The following is an 18,664-nucleotide window of genomic DNA, read 5'->3' as shown; positions in this document are numbered from 1 at the left end:
CGGATCTGTCTTTTTGTTATCATCCGGAATAACTAATCCGGTATAATTTTTTTATTTTTTTCAAAGCTAGAAAGAACTGCGCAGACCGGAAAACCGGATCCGGCGATGCAGTAATTTCTGGAACACTTGGTACCAGATGCCGCATTAATACATTTCTATGGAAGTTAATGCCTGATCCAGCAAGTGCAGTAGTGTTCCGTAATTTTGGCCAGAAAAAGTACTGCAGCAAGCTGCGGTATTTTGTCCGTTCAAATACCGTACAAGGAACAGAAGACCTCCTGATGCATACTGAACGGATTGTTTTCCATTTAGAAAGCATTGGGACCAAACGGTATTGAGACCCTTTACCGAAAAAGAATAACGCTAGTGTGAAAGTACCCTTAGCATAGCTAACCATGCCCACTTTCCTTCAGATACTGCAAAACTAGAATGAGGGGCGTAAAAATGCTAAAAGTTGCACAAGTCCAAAAAGTTGCAAAAGCCTCATTAAAGCCAGAATTCTGGAGTTAAAGTGCTAAATCAGGGCCATGCTTTTTCACCCATCTTGGTGAAGTATTGTTAGTTCTGTTATTACGAAGCAGTAAGCTCACTGATGTACTATTATAAGCGGCTCTGGATCTGCTTCACGTGACCACTACGCTGTGTGTGTCTTCCAGCAGGAGTCTCCCTAGGTTGCTGACTTGTGGTATGAAGTGGATTTTCCAGTTTTAATGAGACATACTACAAGCTCCGGCCCTGCCCCTTCTCTCGGGGGTATAAAGCATCCTTCGTCTTCTTGAAAATTTTTGTATTGAGCAACTCCTCACCGCAGCAAACATGGCATTTGTACCCGCTCCAGGCTACCAACCCGCCTACAACCCCGTGAGTACTTACTGCTTGGCGATCATGTACAGCTGTACTATAATCATTTCCTTCATTTCATTGCATTTAGCATTTTTACAAGCCAATATTGGGAGTGTTTACTCTGAGAACAGTATTTGGGACTTTCCATAGGACGGTATTAGGATAGGACATGCAGATGGGTTACAGGGCTGGCAACCACAGGTTTGGGGGGTTGTAAGTGGAAAGGATCTATGCATGTACCATACAGGTATTTTTACCTATGTAGATTGGGGGGCACATCTCTTCTCTTTCCCTATTGGTGCGGTGAATCTGCACAAGGACCCCCCTTATCGCAGATATCACAAAATGTGGGAAACCTGCAGTGAGGATTACTCGGCTGGATGGAAAGGACGAAGCGTAGGACCACACCCTCTTGGAATGGCAGGGAAGTGACGGCATTATACAACAGGAGAGGATCCCCATTTTTTTTTTTATGGGTCCCCCTCGTATCTGTGCATGTTCCTGGACCTATGTTACTTAATCAATCAACCTCTACATATGTACAATATCATACCTGTATTGACCTGTAGGACATCTACAACCTTCTAAGAGCTGGATATGTTTTAAACTTCCTGGTACGACCCTTATGTATTAAAATCTGAGACGTACAAGGTCTTCTGTACCAGGTCTAGACTTTCCTTCACCTGGGACAGTTGTTTGCCTCACCCTGTATCTAGATAGCCTGGTCACAGCAGTGCGGTATGTTGGTGACCCATCAGAACCGGCCACATACACCTCTCCCCACCCCCAGGCTACACACAATTCTTCTTCTGCCTCTTCCAGGTTGTATCATTTTACAGGTCTTCTGGAATTCAACAGACAGGCATTTTAGGTGTGTCTCACTTGTGTTCACATCATCCATCTCCTTGTGCATAATGTCTGTCACATCTAGTCTACCTATTACAAGTAGACTGTGAAAGCCACCATAATGGCAGACTGACGTAATTTTTGTAATCATTTTGACTACTAAAAGTTTTTTAACCCCCAAAAATTAATTCTAGAATGGTACCAGCTAAATCTACCTACCTGTGTGTGATTTCCCCTCCCAAAAATTTTTTACTGGGTTGTCCTGGGAAATTGAGAGGAATGGTGCTGGACACAAGACAAAGCCTCACCCAGTTATTTCTATGTACTGTATACTGTTTTACTGGGCGTCTGTGCCAACCTTCCTGTGAGGACCCATACGGTTTTTGCTTTTGTTTCTATACAGTGGATTTATTCCATACTTCTATGGATATCCTTCTAGATGTTGTTTTTGCAACAGATAGCATGGTCATTAGGGTAAATTTAAGGGGTGCGGAGGTTGTAGTCGTGCCTGTGTCCTGGAGCCTAAAGTGGTCCAAAAGGTCCATCCAGGCCATATGAGGAGAGCAGTACCATAAGGGTAAGTTCACACCTGAGCGTTTTACAGCGCGTTCAAACGCGCTGTAAAACGCTCAACACGTGAAAACCAATGCTTCCCTATGGCCCTGGTTCCCACTTGAGCGTTTTACAGAGCGTTTGAACGGACTGTAAAACGCCCGACGCATAAACAAGTTCTTGAGCTTTTTTTGGGCGTTTGTCGCGCGTTTTGGCCCATAGACTCATTGGACAACACTGCAGTCAATCACACAAACGCGCGTTTACTATTGCAAAAAACGCGCATAAAAACGCACGACTAAAACGCGCGTCTCAGAAACTCTCAGGTGTGAACCCTGTGTAAGGCTGGATTCCATACTCTGGACTGGTGTCCCAGACTGACTGAAGTCACAGGGTCATTAGCCCTTGGTGGGGCTGGGACGCACGTCTGGAATGTGAAAGGATAATACTTCTAGGGCATCGTTACAGATTTTGTTGTCTACTGCACCAGTGGGACTGGAGTACATTTCTAGAAGGTGGAGGACCTCAATCCTCCCATATAGAAGTGCCCACCTCACTAGGATCTCCACAAATGATTTAATTTTTTTCACCTTCAATTTTTGGTGAATGAGAGACTGCATGAGTGGTAGATTGACTGTCTGTCTTGGGCCCCTAAATTGCAATTATTCACAGAAACCTATAAACAGGCATCAATTAATGGGACTGAAATTTTTGTGGTCTACCTCTGAGCACCCATGAGCTGCAGAGCCCCCAGCCGACCTCTCATTTCATTAATTTTTTTAATTTTTTATTATATAATGCAGAAAATTAGATACTCTGCCAAAAACCACTGCTGACAGTGTAAGCATGACAAGCACAGAGCAAGCGATTCACATCGGTGCACAAGGAAGAAGGGTTTGTCAGGGTGTGTCAGTGTGCATTGTGCTCTTGAGTTCCATTCTTAAGGCCTCTTTCAGACGGGCGAGATTTCCGCGCGGGTTGAACGCATTGCACCCGCACTGAATCTGGACCCATTCAATTCTATGGGGCTGTGCACATGAGCGGTGACTTTCACACATCACTCGTGCGTTGCGTGAAAATTGCAGCATGCTCTATATTGTGCATTCTTCACGAGTGAAAATCGCAAGCAAGTGTGGGATTTTTCCCGCATGGTTGCTAGGTGACTATCGGGATGGGGACCCGATCTTTATTTTCCTTTATAACATGGCTATAAGGGAAAATAATAGCATTCTTAATACAGAATGCTTAGTAAAATAGGGATGGAGGGATTCAAAAAAATAAATAAAATTAACTCTCCTTAATCCACTTGTTCGCGGAGCCCAGCTTCTCTTCTTTTGAGGAAAAGGACCTGTGGTGACATCACTGCACTCATCACATGGTCAGTCACATGATCCATCACCATGGGTACCATTAAAACGCTTTGCACTCGCGGGGAAAAATCGTGCATTTTCCCGCAACACCCGTGTGAACCCAGCCTAAAGATGATCTGTCACCATGAAATGCAGTGCAATCAGCAGGCAGCAAGTTATAGACCAGGAGGAGCTGAGCAGATTGCTATAGTTTTGCGGGAAAAGATTCAGTAAAACAAAATTTATATCTTTGCCTTTTTTTTTTTTTTTTCTTTACTTAAAGGGATTGTCTCACTTTGGCAAATGGCATGTGAAAGTTAATATGCTGCACTTGCTGGTGTATTGTGATTCTCCATATTGATTCCTTTGCTTGCTTGATTCACTTTTCAATCACCTTTTACGATGCTTTGTTTCCAGGGGTTATGACCACACTGCAATCCAGCAGTGGTGGACGTGCTTGCACACTATGGAATACGCTCCAGCCTCTCTGGTGCCCATAAATGTGGAAGCTTGCATAGGTACACATGCCCAGCATCTTCCGTCCTGGCCTCCTCGTATCTGCGCTACAGCAGTGGTCATAACATACATTTTGTTGAATAATTGCAATTATAAAAGAATTCAGATCGAGGTGCTGGTTTGAAAACTGTAGAATATCTTTCGTGGGACAACCCCTTTAAGGCAATGCATAAATCCTAAAAATCTATCAATCTGCAGAGCTCCTCCTGCTCTATAGCCTGCAGAGTGCACTGGGTATTGTAGTGACGGGTCACAGGAATGCAGAGGTCTTTGCCTGTCAATAGATGCAAATAGAAATCTCTACTGAACCAAATGTTACTGGATGAAGGCACAGTGAATAGAACATTGTGAAATGAGTTGCAGACACGTCCTTTACCCTGGCCATGAACATTAGCTTTAATCTGGAAGAACTTTAGAATGTTGGCATGATGTGCCAACAACTTAATGCCGGTGTCATGGTTAACCCTGGTTGGACTGGATGAATGTCTGTCTGATGCAAGTATTTATCCAGGACATAGTCCCCTCATCTCCACCTTTTCTTGGCAAACATGCAGGGGAAACAATAGGGTAAAATGCAACCTGTCCAGTCCATTTTACCCTTGGCTGCAGGTAAGGCTAGTTTCCCATATGCTTTAAAGCTATCCGGTGGTCACCATATCCAGCTTAGCCAGATACTGCTATTCACCACCAGAGCCTATTGACTATAATGGGATCCAGATGAGTTGGTCCGGCCTGGATACAATCTGTGATGGGTGTCTAAGCTGCCATTCCTCACATGCAGCAGGGTCTGTTTAGCTGTGGATTTCTGGTCACTCTGCTGACTAACTGCTGTAGCTTTTAGGTTTCCTGGTGGTGTTCCAGTCTCTCTGGTGTTCGAGTCTTGCTGGTCTCTAAGACCCTTGGGAGTAGGAGCCATTGAATGTGCTTCCTTCCTCACTGCACTAGCTAGACCCCTCCTGGCAGGAAGTAGGACCAACCCACTCCTACCAATAGGGGAGGAACAGGGTGGTTAACCCTGTCCCTGCCAACCATACCTCATCATTGCTAGTATACAAACATAACCATAAAATATAACATAACATTTGCAGATTCCCCTCCCCCTACCCCAGGTCTGGGTTAGTGCACATGCTCAGCCTACAACGTGTTGGCATATCTGGCATCCTAGACTCTTCCGACCAAGTAGGCCTCTCCTTTTTATACGGGTTCTCTGCTTTGGACAGTTCCTATTTGTTAGTAGGGTCTCCTGACAATAGACTAAAAGTTTCCCCCAGCTGGGACCCCCAGCAATCAGCTGTAATCTGTGGGGAACCCTGGCAGTAACTATTCAGTTTCCCTGTAGCGCCACCACAGGGGAAGTTGAGCACTACACATTTACCCATTGAAATCACTAGATTGTGTGTGATGCAGGACAGGAATGTCCTCCAGGGTGAGATGCAACCCTTCCACACGCTGGTCATTAGATGAAGATCCTAAACAGTGGACGCCCTCTGTTAATGCAGAATTTTCTAATATGGTGGGTTTTCTAAACTGCAAAACCTGGTTAAGGTATGCATGGTGTCAACATGTTTGTCTGCACTTCACATGACATCTAATGCCTTCTGCAGCCTTTCCCCATGTCCCTCCCTGGATGTCTAATTGGCCTACAGATATCCATAATTTACATAGGAGTACACACTCTTCAGCAGGTTCCTTCCCGCAGGGCAGTCTATAGGCAGAGGACTACTGTGCTTGACTCTAGGCCATCGGACCAGTGGTTCCTCTTAACCCCTTCCGGACCAGACTATGTACATGAATGAATAATGGCATGGTCCCTGTGCCTGCAGCCTTTAATATACTTGGTGCTTTGCATGCTGATGGCCAACTGTATGGCCTTAATCCTGTACTGGGAGAAGAAATAATCCTTCCCTGTCAGAGCCCCTCAACACCTATTGAATGCTGTGTTCCTGATGCAGGAGCTCTGCCCAAATTGCAGGTGGTTGCTAAAGAACCCCATGATGTCAGTGATGACCTCATATGGATCCTCTGTGCAGAGGGGACTTGGAGGCATGCAGAGAATGTGATCAGCCTGCTTATGTATACAGATCGCTGCTAGCACTGATCTTTTAATATGCCATTAGATCCCCGTTATTAGTGACTGGTATATGGGGAGATTTCTCATTAACTGGTGTAAAGTAGGCCTGCACGATATATCGCCAAAGCAATCGTATCGCGATAATCTATGATGGCGATATGGCCGACCCAAAAATGCTCTGATTATCTACAATGATACACGGCCGCCGCACAGCGCAGGCGGCGGGTGTATTAACAGAGGGAGGAGGGACTTGGCGCCGGCATCTGGATTAGGAATGGCAGCGGGGACCGGTGTGGTCCATGTATTCTAATGCACCGGCCCCGCTCACTGTTGGATTATCTTGTCTAACCTGTAGGCATTGTTAAAATTATGTGCAATCCATCTGTATTACTTGCAACTAAATTCCGTAGGAGGCGGGCCGGGCAGCGCGTCACTCACTACGTCATGCACCTGCGCAGCCCACTTTATGAATGAAGCAGGCGGCACGGGCGCGTGACATGGTGAGTGACGCGCCGGCCTGCTTCCTCCCTCTGTTACTAGATGTAAGCAATACATGCTAATTTAGTTGTAAGTAATACAGCTGGATTACACATGATGATTATATTTTAACAATGCCTACAGGTTAGATAAGATTATACAACAGTGAGCGGGGCTGGTGCATTAGAATACAGGGACCGCACCGGTCCCCGCTGTCGTTCCTAATCTCTAGATGCCGGCCCCTCTATTGGGGGTCATTAACACTGCAGGGACACTGTTATGGGGGGGATCTGTGGATGGCACATAGCCTAAGATGCTATATGTGTCATCCAAAGATTCCCCCCCCCCCCCCTCCAGGACAGTGCCATCCACAGACCACCATTAGTTCAAAACACACCAAAAGCACACCTTTTTCGGTTTAAAATATTTTTTATTTTCCTCCTCAAAAACCTAGGTGCGTCTTATGAGGCGAAAAATACGGTATATTACCTCATATTGCTGCTGCTGACTATGGTGGTGTTTAAAAAGTTCCTGTTTGTTCAGTGTTCGGAAAATCTTATTTTAATGAACACATGTTCTTCTATCTATTTTATTTATCTTTTCTGTGCAGTGCTATTAAGAAAATGGCAAGTTTTGTATTTTGTACTTTTGCAGTAATGCAGATGTTTTATTTTAAAAACACTGCATTTCAGTACTTGAGCATAACTACATTTCAGCCTTATCAGTAATTTGTGTGCTTTTGCCTTGAAAATCCAAGCAAATAGACCCCTAGCACAATTTCCTTTAAAATATTGCATCGCATATCGTTATTGCAATTTTTAGGGCCCCAATTGCAATCGCACAGAATTCCCATATCGTGCAGCCCTACTGTAAAGTAGAACTGGTTTAGTTGCCCATAGCAACCAACCAGATTCCACCTTTTATTTTCCAAAGAAGCTGTGAAAGGTGGAATCTGGTTGCTATGGGCAACTAAGCCAGTTTTACTTTACACCAGCTTGATAAATCCCCCCCCCCCCCCCATATTTTCACAATCTGTGCCCCATAGTAAAATACAGGAAAAGTTACAAAATAACGAGGGAAAATAAAAATAAATTGTGAAAAATAAGCAATTAAAATGTAAAGTGTACACAAAATGTAAATATAAATGAAATGTGAAAAAAATAAACAATAGAAAAATCACTAAATAAAAAATATGGCTTTTTACCAATGGTGGATTTAGAAGGCCAGATAACTGGGCAGATTATTAGGAACGAACCTTCCTGCGACCACTCGTTCCAATCAATCTGCCCATCTAAAGGTACAGCCAATTGCCCGATGAGCAAGTTCATCGGGTGTTCCTGTCCGTGCAGCAGATCGTGCCGTCTAAACGGTCATAATCTGCCCTGAAACAATGCAGCTGTATGCAGGGGTGCATCTGGCCTTTCTGCTGCCTAAGGCGAAAATTGAAACTGCGCCCCCCTCCAGCCTTACTGTTAAAGGCTTACTGTGATACAGTTGACTATAGCGAGAGAACTTCCACAATGGAAGCGCTCATTTTCCATAGCCCTGCCACCGCCACTACTTGTTTCGCCGCCTGAGGCAATCACCTCACCTGGCCTCATTGGAGGTGCACCCCCGGCTGTATGAGGACGAGCGATCGCATTAGCAATCCCTTGTCGTCATACTGTAAAGGAGATCACTGCGTGTAAATGCAGTGGCCTCCTCCGCTGAGCAAGCAGCCGACCTGCTGCTCCTCAGCACATGTAAATGCACCTTAAGAATCTTCTGTCCTTGGATGATTAGCCTCCATGTCCAGAGGCAGTTTCTAAAGCTAAGGGAGGGAGAGCCGTGTGAAGTTAGGCATTTGTTTTGGCCAATTGCTCTGTCATGTGTTATGACACGGGATGTAGGGGAAAATTAAAGGATTAATTTTTTTTTTCCTTTGGTGTAGTAATTTCTTAAATAAACATAGCATGAAAAAAGGCAAAATGTTACTTTTTCCTTTTTATTTTACAATTTGTCCCTTGATGAGACTTAAATGACTAATTAGTATCCACTCATTTTAAATGTGTCACACAAAAAAAAAAACTCTTTGCAGTATGTAGCTTTCCAAAAAGTGAATATTTGCTCTGTTCATCAAGGGGCAAAAAAATCCCTGGTCATTAAAGGGTTAAACCCCCACACATTCTTGCTTGCATACAGCTGCTCTTCCCAACTCCCCCATACACATACACTCTGACTGGGGGAGTCCCTGTCAGATGCCTGTGATGGAGACTTATTGACTGGAAGGATCAGGCAGGATAAAATTCAACATGCCCAATCCTTCCCCTGACATCCTCTGTGACTAGGAAAGCCTCCATACACAGAAGATGGCCGTCTGGTCTTGCCAACTTACTTGTAAAATGTATGGGGGGGGCCTTAATGGTATGGCCTGACAGTGCGGGTTGCCACATGCACCCGTGGCAACCAAGGACCACATGATTTTGTGATAGTCATGCAGTCATTAGTTCCTGTGGGCTGTCATGACCCACCAGCTGCACCATCAGGCCGTATCCTTAGACATAACCTGTTACAGAAACTGTCTAAAATGAAAACAGATTGTGTTGCCCATAGCAACCAATCACAGCGCAGCTTTAATTTTGTAGTCTGAAAGCTGCACTGTCGTTGCTATAGGCAACAGTCTGTTTTCCTTTGAGGCCATTTCTTAAGTCTCCCTCAGTGTTGTACAAGCAGAATGTGTCCATTATACCTGCAGCAATGAGACCTGATCTGTGGTTATGAAGAATAGCCTTCTATAGGCAGCTCGCATGTGCTGGGCCATAAGTCATCACATGATTTCACGGAGGAAATTGGCACAGTAACCACATAAACCTTTACATCTTGGCCCCCAAAAAATGGCGTACATATCAACCATATCCAAAATGTATAATGGAGGCTAAATGCTTCAGTACGTTCTTGTATACCCAGGGCCTGAGCATAACATTGGGCCACACTTATTGAGTGCACCTAATTGTTGTCAGAAATTGGACCAAAATTCTTAAAGTAGACCAGCAAATAAACAATACTTGCTAACATTAGGAACACCCCCTGAACTTAACATTGGGAACCACCCACTTATGGGCAGGGCTTGTATAAGGCACACCCACACACTGTCTGAAAATTAGGAACAGTCCCTGCAAATTTGGGACTGTTGGCAACAATGTTCTACATACTTGCCAACGTTTCAGTTGGTAAAATCGTGACGTGTAAGCCCTGCCCCAGGGAATACTCTGAAACCTCCCAGAAACACCCACTTGTGGGTGGGGTTTGCATTAGCCTGCCCATTTTTGGCCAGGGACACTGCAAATTTGCAGTGACTGACTCTGAAAATCAGGGCAATCATAGCAAATTCGGGACCGTTGGCAACTATGCTTCTATACAGTCTAAAGGTGCGCCAGATCCGTATCATCCAGCATCAGTGTTTCTCGCTAACAAAGCCCACCTACTTTATAGCCCCTCCCACCCAGCTTGTTACATAGACACACCCCTATCACTGCCCCGCCCATGGAAATAAGACAGAGCTGCATGGACATGGTCAGGTGACAACAGCCCAGAATGGGAGAGAGGAGCAATAAAGGTAAAATAAATTACAAAATTACAGCGACCTTCATCAGATTTAAAGGCTGTTGATGCAAACTGGAAAAAACCCTTAAGCGCCCTCATACACAGTGATGCCACCTTATTCCCTCATTGAATATTCATCCCACGTTTCCACACTGAATAGTTCAGGGCCTGTCTGTGCTATCCATGTCTCAGTGCAGCAGGTGTGGTGATGTCGCTGTATCTCGCCTGCCTGCACTGAACCGCCATTGGCAGGGTAATGGTGGAGAGAACTCGTGGCTCCTTGCTTCTACGCTGTATTCAGCTGTATTCTGAGCAGAGCTACAGAGCTGTACAACCTGTTATAAACTGTGGAGGATGGTGACCGATTCCCCTTAAATTTAGACCATTTAGAAAACTTGCCTACACAGGCCAAAATTGCTGGATTTTGCCCAGAAAATTGTGTGAGAAATTGCTGCCAAAAAACACACGTACTTCCAAGGATAAATGTTCTTTCTAAATCATAACTTTTTTTTTTCTTCTCCCATGTGAGTCAGTAGTTGGATGAATGGGTAAAGACCTGCACATGCTCAGTGACACCCTGTCTGAAATGCCGTCCATGAGAAGACCGATCACAAGGTCTGCATTGTGAAAGCAGCAACAAGTCACACCCAACATGTGGTGCATAAACCATGGCCAAAATTACTGTTTTTGGTCTGCCTCAAACTGCGACCCGTGTAGAAGAGGCGATCGACTAATGATAGCGTGATTTATATACTGCAAGTTAAAGAACTTAATGACTTTCATGGTCTAAATAAGCCTTCTGGTCCGGTCCTCTGTAGGGTTTAGGGAGGGCACACAGAGCCATAGGTGAGGGGTGCTAATGTAGGTGCCAATAAGCTACCTTAGAGTGTTTAGATACAGGGTTAGGGCAGTGATCTGAAGTTTTGTCCCAAGGGAAGGAACAGTTTGGGTTTTGTTCTTTCAATGGCTTGAGTCTGAGGCCCATTGGTAGCAAATGACTTTTGTTTTCAGGATGCACACAGGTCATGGTGAAATTTTTGGAAAAAAATATCAAATTATCTTGTGAAGGGTTCAATAAACAGGGCTGGATTTATCTTATTTATTTTCCAGAGCATAGGAGATCCTGATCCTGTTCTCTTCCATAAGAAATACCTTATGGTAGTCCAGCAATTTTTGCCTCCATAGTCCAGGTATAGGCGCTTTTTAGGGTTTATGTAATGTTTTTGTCCATATAGGGACTCGAGATACTAGAGTATATATTGGTCCAGAAGAAGCTGGGGATGTAGACTTGTATGGATTGCATATCATTCCTGTTTACTGTGTAGGAGACAATGTTAGGCAAATACAACACTGGGGTCTTGCTGCTTTTGTTCTAAAGTTGAACAGATGTCCTCCTCTGCATTAGCAAATCTGTAGGCTACCACCCACAAGATGAGACTTCCTAGGGACACCACCAATTTTGCAATGCTAGAAAAAGACCCCTCCTGCCATGAGGTCAACTGTTCTAACAAAGAACAGGTCTCGTTTCCAAGTCATGTTTGTATTCAGGCTGGGAAACATAAGGTGTTGTACAAAGCACATCATTGACCCTTGGGGGACTTTACAGAATAACCCACAGTGATCACCATTGATTCCTTAATAAATTATCTTCTCATTTGATTTGGTAGAGATGGCATCAGACATACGCATCTGCCAGATAACTTTCTGCTAAGAAACTAGCAGAGGGTCCAGGCAGGTTGAAAAAACTAAATTGTCAAGTCCCCGTTTTTCCTAATGGCAAATGAGAGGTCCCTATAAACCTGAGACTTGTGGAAGACCCTGCCAAAATTGGTGCCAACAATATGTTGAGGTCTATGTCCATCTAACCTAACCTTACAGTAATAAAGCTCTTTTGACTGGCATAATCCCACAGCCTAAACTATAGGGAATGGATTTCACATTTGCTTGCTTTTATCAGAGGTGCCTTTTAGGATCATTCTGAAGGCACCTCAGACATCTCTTGGCACAAGGTACTTGAAGATTCTTTTCGTTTATCAGGCATCCTCAAACTGCGGCCCTCCAGCTGTTGCAAAACTACAACTCCCAGCATGCCAGAACAGCCTACAGGTATCTGCCTACAGCAGGGCATTGTGGAAGTTGTAGTTTTACAACAGCTGGAGGGCCGCAGTTTGAGGATGCCTGGTTTATGTCAAAAGCTTGGTTAGCAAATCTGAAACATTCGAGGAAGTGGTCACCAGTAAGACATCAGAGTAAATGGACTGTATTTCTTCTTGAAGGTGTTTTGGGCTATCAGATGACTATCAATGTCCTGGATGAATGAGAACCTTCATACATTCAAGGAAGGTTGAACCTAGTAAGAGGTCCCACTAGCTCAGTGTTTCCCAACCAGTGTGCCTCCAGCTGTTGCAAAACTACAACTCCCAGCATGCCTGGGCAGTCTTTGGTTGTGCAGGCATGCTGGGAGTTGTAGTTTTGCAACAGCTGGAGGCACACTGGTTGGGAAACGCTGCACTAGCTATATAATGAGAAGAGATTGAGTATGTGGCCTACTCTCCTCACACAGTTGGGGTTCCAAAGGTTGGTCCTCACTGAACAATGTGTTGTGACCTATCCTGCTGCTGTATTTGTTAATGTAGATCAGGGATGCCCAACCTGTGGCCCTCCAGCTGTTGCAAAACTAAAATTCCCAGCATGCATGCACAGCCTACAGTTATTAGGGCATGCTGGGAGTTGTAGTTTTGCAACAGCTGGAGGGCTGCAGGTTGCGCATCCCTGATGTAGATGATTAAGATGGAAGAAAACCTGTTCCTAAATTAATTGCAAATTGTATGTTGGACCCCACAGACATCCGAAATATGATGTTTATGTTCAACTTCATACTGACTCTGTTTTGCAAAAGTGTCCTCAAGAAACCCAATGTTTAAATCATCTTAAAGAGGACCTTTCACCTAAAAAAAAAAATTTAAACTAAGACTATAGTGTTACTTACATGCCCCCATGATTTCTTGAACGTTAATTCTTTTTTCATTCTGTGCCCCCGTTTGTCCGCTATGCCCCCCAGAATAATTCCCGCCGTTTATGCTAATGAGCCAGCCTCAAATGGGCTGGCTTTAAAAGTTCTCCCGGTCATGCCTTCCATCTTCTCCCAACTTTTTTTTTTTTTAGGTGAAAGGTCCTCTTTAACAAAAGTCCACCACCTCCCCTGACCTCTTGCCCATTTTAGTAAATTCATAATCCCCATGAAATATCAGTTCTGCAGCATTTTTATTTATAACTCTCTCTCTACATTGTGTTGCTCTTGTTATTCCTCCTACAAATTTTAAGAATAAACTGACAACTGGGTGTTACTATTCTCATTGTTAAAAGGGTGCATCCCTACAGTCTGACAATGGTAGCACTGATTTTGTCAGTCAGCTTGTGCAGGACACCACCGACACACACACGTAACACCCAGTTGCCTGTTTAATTATTAAAAATTCTAGTAAGAGTAACCTAACATACTAGATTATCCAGAATTGTTATATTATGGGGAAAGCAAAGTATGTATTGAACCAGACATGTCAATAGATAAGACCTCTTTTAAAGAGGACCTGTCGCCTCTCCTGTTTAGTATCTAATTGCATCCCCCATGTACTGACAGTTCTGGAGCATCTATTCTTATGACTCTATGATGTGCCATTCCCTTATGATTTCTGCTAGAAGTTGTGACTGAATTCCTAGCAGCTTGTAGGGAAGGTCCAGATGGGTGTTAACCACACCCCAACTGGTAACAACCATCTGGACCTTAACTAAAAACTGCTAGAAATTCATTAATAACTTCTAGAAGTAGTAATAAAGGAATGGCACAACATAGTCATTAAAATACATTCTACAGAATTGGTATTACAAGAGGGGGGGGAATGCAATTAGTTACTGAAACAGACCTGTCCGGCGAGGTGACAGTTCCTCTTTAAGGAAATCCTCAAGATAGAGTTCCTTTAGAATTAGTTTAGGGAAATACTTTCCTGACCTTTACACAGTTTGGCCTCATGCACACGACCGTTGTGCATCCGTGGCCGTTGTGCCGTTTTCCGTTTTTTTTCGCGGACCCATTGACTTTCAATGGGTCCGTGGAAAAATCGGAAAATGCACCGTTTGGCAGCCGCATCTGTGATCAGTGTTTCCTGGCCATGAAAAAAATATGACCGGTCCTATTTTTTTCACGGCCAACGGTTCACGGACCCATTCAAGTCAATGGGTCCGTGAAAAATCACGGATGCACACAAGATTGTCATCCGTGTCCGTGATCAGTGTCAGTTTTTTCCTATCATTTCAATGGCAAACTTGACTTTGATTTTTTTTTTTCATTTTTCATGTCCGTGGATCCTCCAAAAATCAAGGAAGACCCACGGACGAAAAAACAGTCACGGACCTACGGACCACGTTTTTGCGGACCTTAAAAAAAAAACGGTCGTGTGCATGAGGCCTTTATTTGATGTGAAAGAAATTCCAGATTCTAATCACTTGTATTACTGTGATTTGTTGCAGCCCATCCCATTTACCTCTATAATTGCTGGTGGCCTGCGCCCCGGGATGATTGTGTGTGTTCAGGCCACGCTCCCTAGTAAATATAACAGGTAAGTCCACTCCTACGGCCTTATGTAAGATTAGTTCAAAATTTATTTTTATTTAATAAATGAGAAATCTCATCGGGGTATACACAAAAAATAAGTCTGGAACACAATAGCTGAGCCCTCAGTAGCAGCATCGTCAGTGTGTTGCCCACAGGTAGCAGTGAGCATGCTCTGGATAAGCTTTCAATCCATTAGGGAATACGGGCGTCCATTTTACTGAAAGGCTTATCGTTGACTATTGGTCTATGAAGGTTGCTGTCTTTAACGACCATGCTGTAAGTTAAACCAACAGTTCATTGATCTCTGCTGTGGCCTGGTCTGGACCTCCACTGAAGGGATACAGATTCCTCAATTACAGCGTCCAACAGTCACTGAAATAAATCCAACTTGGCTAAGCAACTTTTCAACAGATATCTGCCATTGGTCGGCATCTGTCACCCTTGTATGTTGAAGGTTGGCAGGAAATGGTTTCCCTTGACCTTTTTGGCTGACCAAAATCTCTGGTGTATATCCACATTTAGAAGCTAGTATCTGGCCAAATCATGTAGTGGGAAGGGTTGGAGGCATGACCTTCTCCACCATTCTGGGAACGCATCACCCCACCCACTGCTTATCAGAGGTGTGGTTTCTAATTATTTGCCTTATCTTGCACCACGATTTTGGTTTTATGTATTCTTTCTTTATTGGTTTGGTTAAGGTTTGTTGTCAACTTGTCCGCTGGACAGGATGAGCATTCAGACAAGGGCTTCCACATGAGTGCTCGATATGATGGCCGTGACCGCGTCGTCTTCAACTCAAAACAAGGTGATGTTTGGGGAGAAGAGGAAATGAAGCGAGACATGCCTTTCAAATCCGGGAAGGTCTTCTTCATCATGATCGAGGTGACTCACAACAACTATCAGGTAAGATGCACACAGGCATCATATTGAAGATATCGCTCTGAGACAAACTACCTGTCCGTGCACAACTTCCTCATCCAATCCCATAATGGACATCTTGGTCTGGCCAGACAAGTTGTTGACCTCTGGTGCTGTTTGTCTTGGGACAAACAACCTATCCACAGGATATGTCATTCTATGTGTGACGAATACTATGCCCCGTACCCTGACAGACATCGAGCCAGCGAGATACGGTATGGTCACTGGTAACCAAGACGTGATGTTACACCCTCCTGGTCAGTCTTGGTACCGTTTTCAGACTCCTCCTATCCACACAGGCACAGAGACAACAAGCCGAGAGCCTTTTTACTGCCCTAGTTCTTAGCCCAGGAAGAATGCCACCAGTTTCTTGTTTGATATAAGCCCGGCCCACTAACTGGATTATATAGGGTAAGAAACCAACCCGCAGTAGCGTTTTACTAGGCCAGAACACGGACATGGGGTATTATGATCGAGATACCAGACAGCACAAGATTAAATTATATATTTAATTGCCTTAAGGGCTCACTAGACCATACACCATACACACAAGGATATATACAGTGGTCTGAGATTACAAATACCGGTGGCATAGTACAAACAGGATTAAACAGAGCGCAAGTCGGTTTACCAGATGAGTCCTTTTGGGTTGTGATGAATCCTTTGCTGTAGTCACATGGAGGGCAGTGATGTCAGCTGGTTGCAGGTCCTCCTAAACACATGGCACGATGTGACCCTTCAGAGAGACACGCCCGCTTGCTGGCACCAGCCTTTTAAACTGTATCCGGCCCCTCCTCTTCCTGCCTCTGGGAAGGGTCCCCCCCCCCCCCTTCCCTGCTGATCCTGGCAGCTCAATAACCCACAAAACCCTTTTAGGGTTCATAGCTCCAGACCAGAAGGTCACAGGGAGAAGTTTCTGGCTACCAGTAGAGTCCAAGCATGGTACTGTTATTTGGTTTCTGTGGGGAGATGTGTATATCTCCCTTCCCTGGCCTCCCACCGCCAGACTGACCACGGGCCTGTACGTCATGGCCACAGGGGCACCAATGTGTATCTGGTTTATGTATGTAATGCATGGGTGATTCATAATGCCTTATGAACCGCTGGTTCCAACCTGTCTGATCATTTAAATGAAGTGGCGAATGGCTTAGACCTCATGCTGAGAGATTCTTCCTGTCACCTCTGCTTGGTTCCTGGCTGACTGGATGGAAGTGTGAAAAGTTGTAAACAGTGGTGGACTGCTAAAGGTCTTCTGCCATCTGCTGGCTTTGAAGCAGGGCCCCTCTGTGGCAAGCAGAGGGTTGAAGTGAGAACTTATTTTGCATGTACACTGACAAAGGTGAATTAAATGAGAATCATGGCTGCCATTAAATGATGATCCATATTCCTGACACTGATTGCTGATGATCCAACCACTGGAGTTCCCAGCAGTCACACAAATAGTGGCACAGTGCCTGGGTTTGGGGGTGACACGTGACCCTCCCCCCCCCCCCCCCCCTCCCCAATGCTATGCTGGGTACCCCTGACAGTTCGTGTCACCACGTGTTGTTCCTCTCTGGAAGGAATGGTAAGGCATTGTGCTCCTCAATGAGAAATATGTCCAGACGGTCAGGGTCTGCAGTAAACCAGTGTGCTGATTTTAATGGAGGAAAGCCCCTGAGCTGGCTTCTCCAGTCTCCTCCCAGGCAGAAGAAGGCTTTGTGCTGAGGAAAAGCTGCCAGTCGTCAATCTGGTGACCCAGGATCTGTGGCTCAGCATCCTTATCAGAGTCCCCTTCTGATGGTCTCTTCTACTAAGTCCCTATTGACAGATGACTAGGGGCTCTGAGTATATGTATATATTCCCCCCCCCCCCCCCCCCAATCAAAACATTACATGGGTAGAAAGTCATAAAGTCTCCCAGTATTAGCTGGATGTGCATTAACCCTTTCCACAGTGCAGACAAAGTTTATTAACAGTGCAAATGAACAGAATATGTTACAATAAACATATATAGTGCACACAACAGCATAAGTCACAGCAAATAAAGTAGGGAGTTGATGGGTTTTGCATAGTAGCAATAAGGACAAATGTCCATAGTCCAAAGTACCCTACCCTTGCTTCAGGGCACTACAGTGGGCATGCATAGACCATGCTCCATTCAGTGTGTATGGGACTGTCTGAGATGGTTGAGTACAGTGTTTGGCTAGCAACATCAGGCCTGACAGTGCATGAAGGGATGGTCACACATGCGCACTACCATAGGGTATGTGCAAAAACATTAATGGAGGAGTCGCCCTTTATCTACAAAGCCTCTGTACGAGATGCTGAACCTGAACGTGTGACACAATTGCTCATTCCTGCACTTTCTCCTCCACATTATCCAGGTGTTTGCTAATGGTGAGTCTTTCTACGAGTTTGGACACAAAATTCCTCTGGAGAGAGTGAACTGGCTGCAAGTGTCTGGAGATATCACCGTCCAAGAGCTGAGCATTGTGGGCAGTGGACCTGGTGTAAAGGGCGTAAGTATCAATGAGCGATTGTGACTCCAGAGTTATCATGGAGAATGTAGGTCCGCAGTAGGGCTGCAGTAAACGAATATTTTTGTAATCGAGTATTCTATCGATTATATTTCTCGATTCATTGAGTAATCTAATAAGAAAAAGCCACTTAAAATAACGTACGTAATTAGGTATGTATAAAGTTATTGGTTTAGAGAGGGGTTAATGAAGGCACCTCCAAGGTGCTTCCATTAACCCCTCCAAACCAATAACTTTATACATGCCCATTGGGTTTGGAGGGGTTAATGGAAGCACCTTGGCATTAGGCATGTATAAAGTTATTGGTTTGAAGAGGTTAATGGAAGCACCTTGGAGGTGCCTTCATTAACCCCTCTCTAAACCAATAACTTTATACAAAC

At 44.6% G+C, this 18,664-nt stretch overlaps 1 protein-coding gene across 2 annotated transcripts in view; it reads left to right on the top strand.

The window, feature by feature from the left end:
- Window positions 1–18,664, top strand: part of LOC122946828 (galectin-4-like) — a 43,474-nt gene that overhangs the window by 19,056 nt on the left and 5,754 nt on the right. The window contains exons 2-5 of one of the 2 annotated variants that reach the window (XM_044306679.1): window positions 657–861; window positions 14,764–14,852; window positions 15,547–15,751; window positions 18,132–18,266. In XM_044306679.1, the coding sequence (XP_044162614.1) occupies window positions 817–861; window positions 14,764–14,852; window positions 15,547–15,751; window positions 18,132–18,266 (474 nt within the window). In that variant the 5' untranslated portion in view covers window positions 657–816. The remainder of the gene's footprint in view (window positions 1–656; window positions 862–14,763; window positions 14,853–15,546; window positions 15,752–18,131; window positions 18,267–18,664) is intronic. The other variant, XM_044306678.1, reaches the window with a different exon arrangement.

This window comes from Bufo gargarizans, chromosome 9 (genome assembly GCF_014858855.1).
Source record: "Bufo gargarizans isolate SCDJY-AF-19 chromosome 9, ASM1485885v1, whole genome shotgun sequence".
Classification (NCBI taxonomy): Eukaryota; Metazoa; Chordata; class Amphibia; order Anura; family Bufonidae; genus Bufo; species Bufo gargarizans.
The sequence above is the reverse complement of the archived record's forward strand: the minus strand, read 5'-3'. Positions and strand labels throughout refer to the sequence as shown.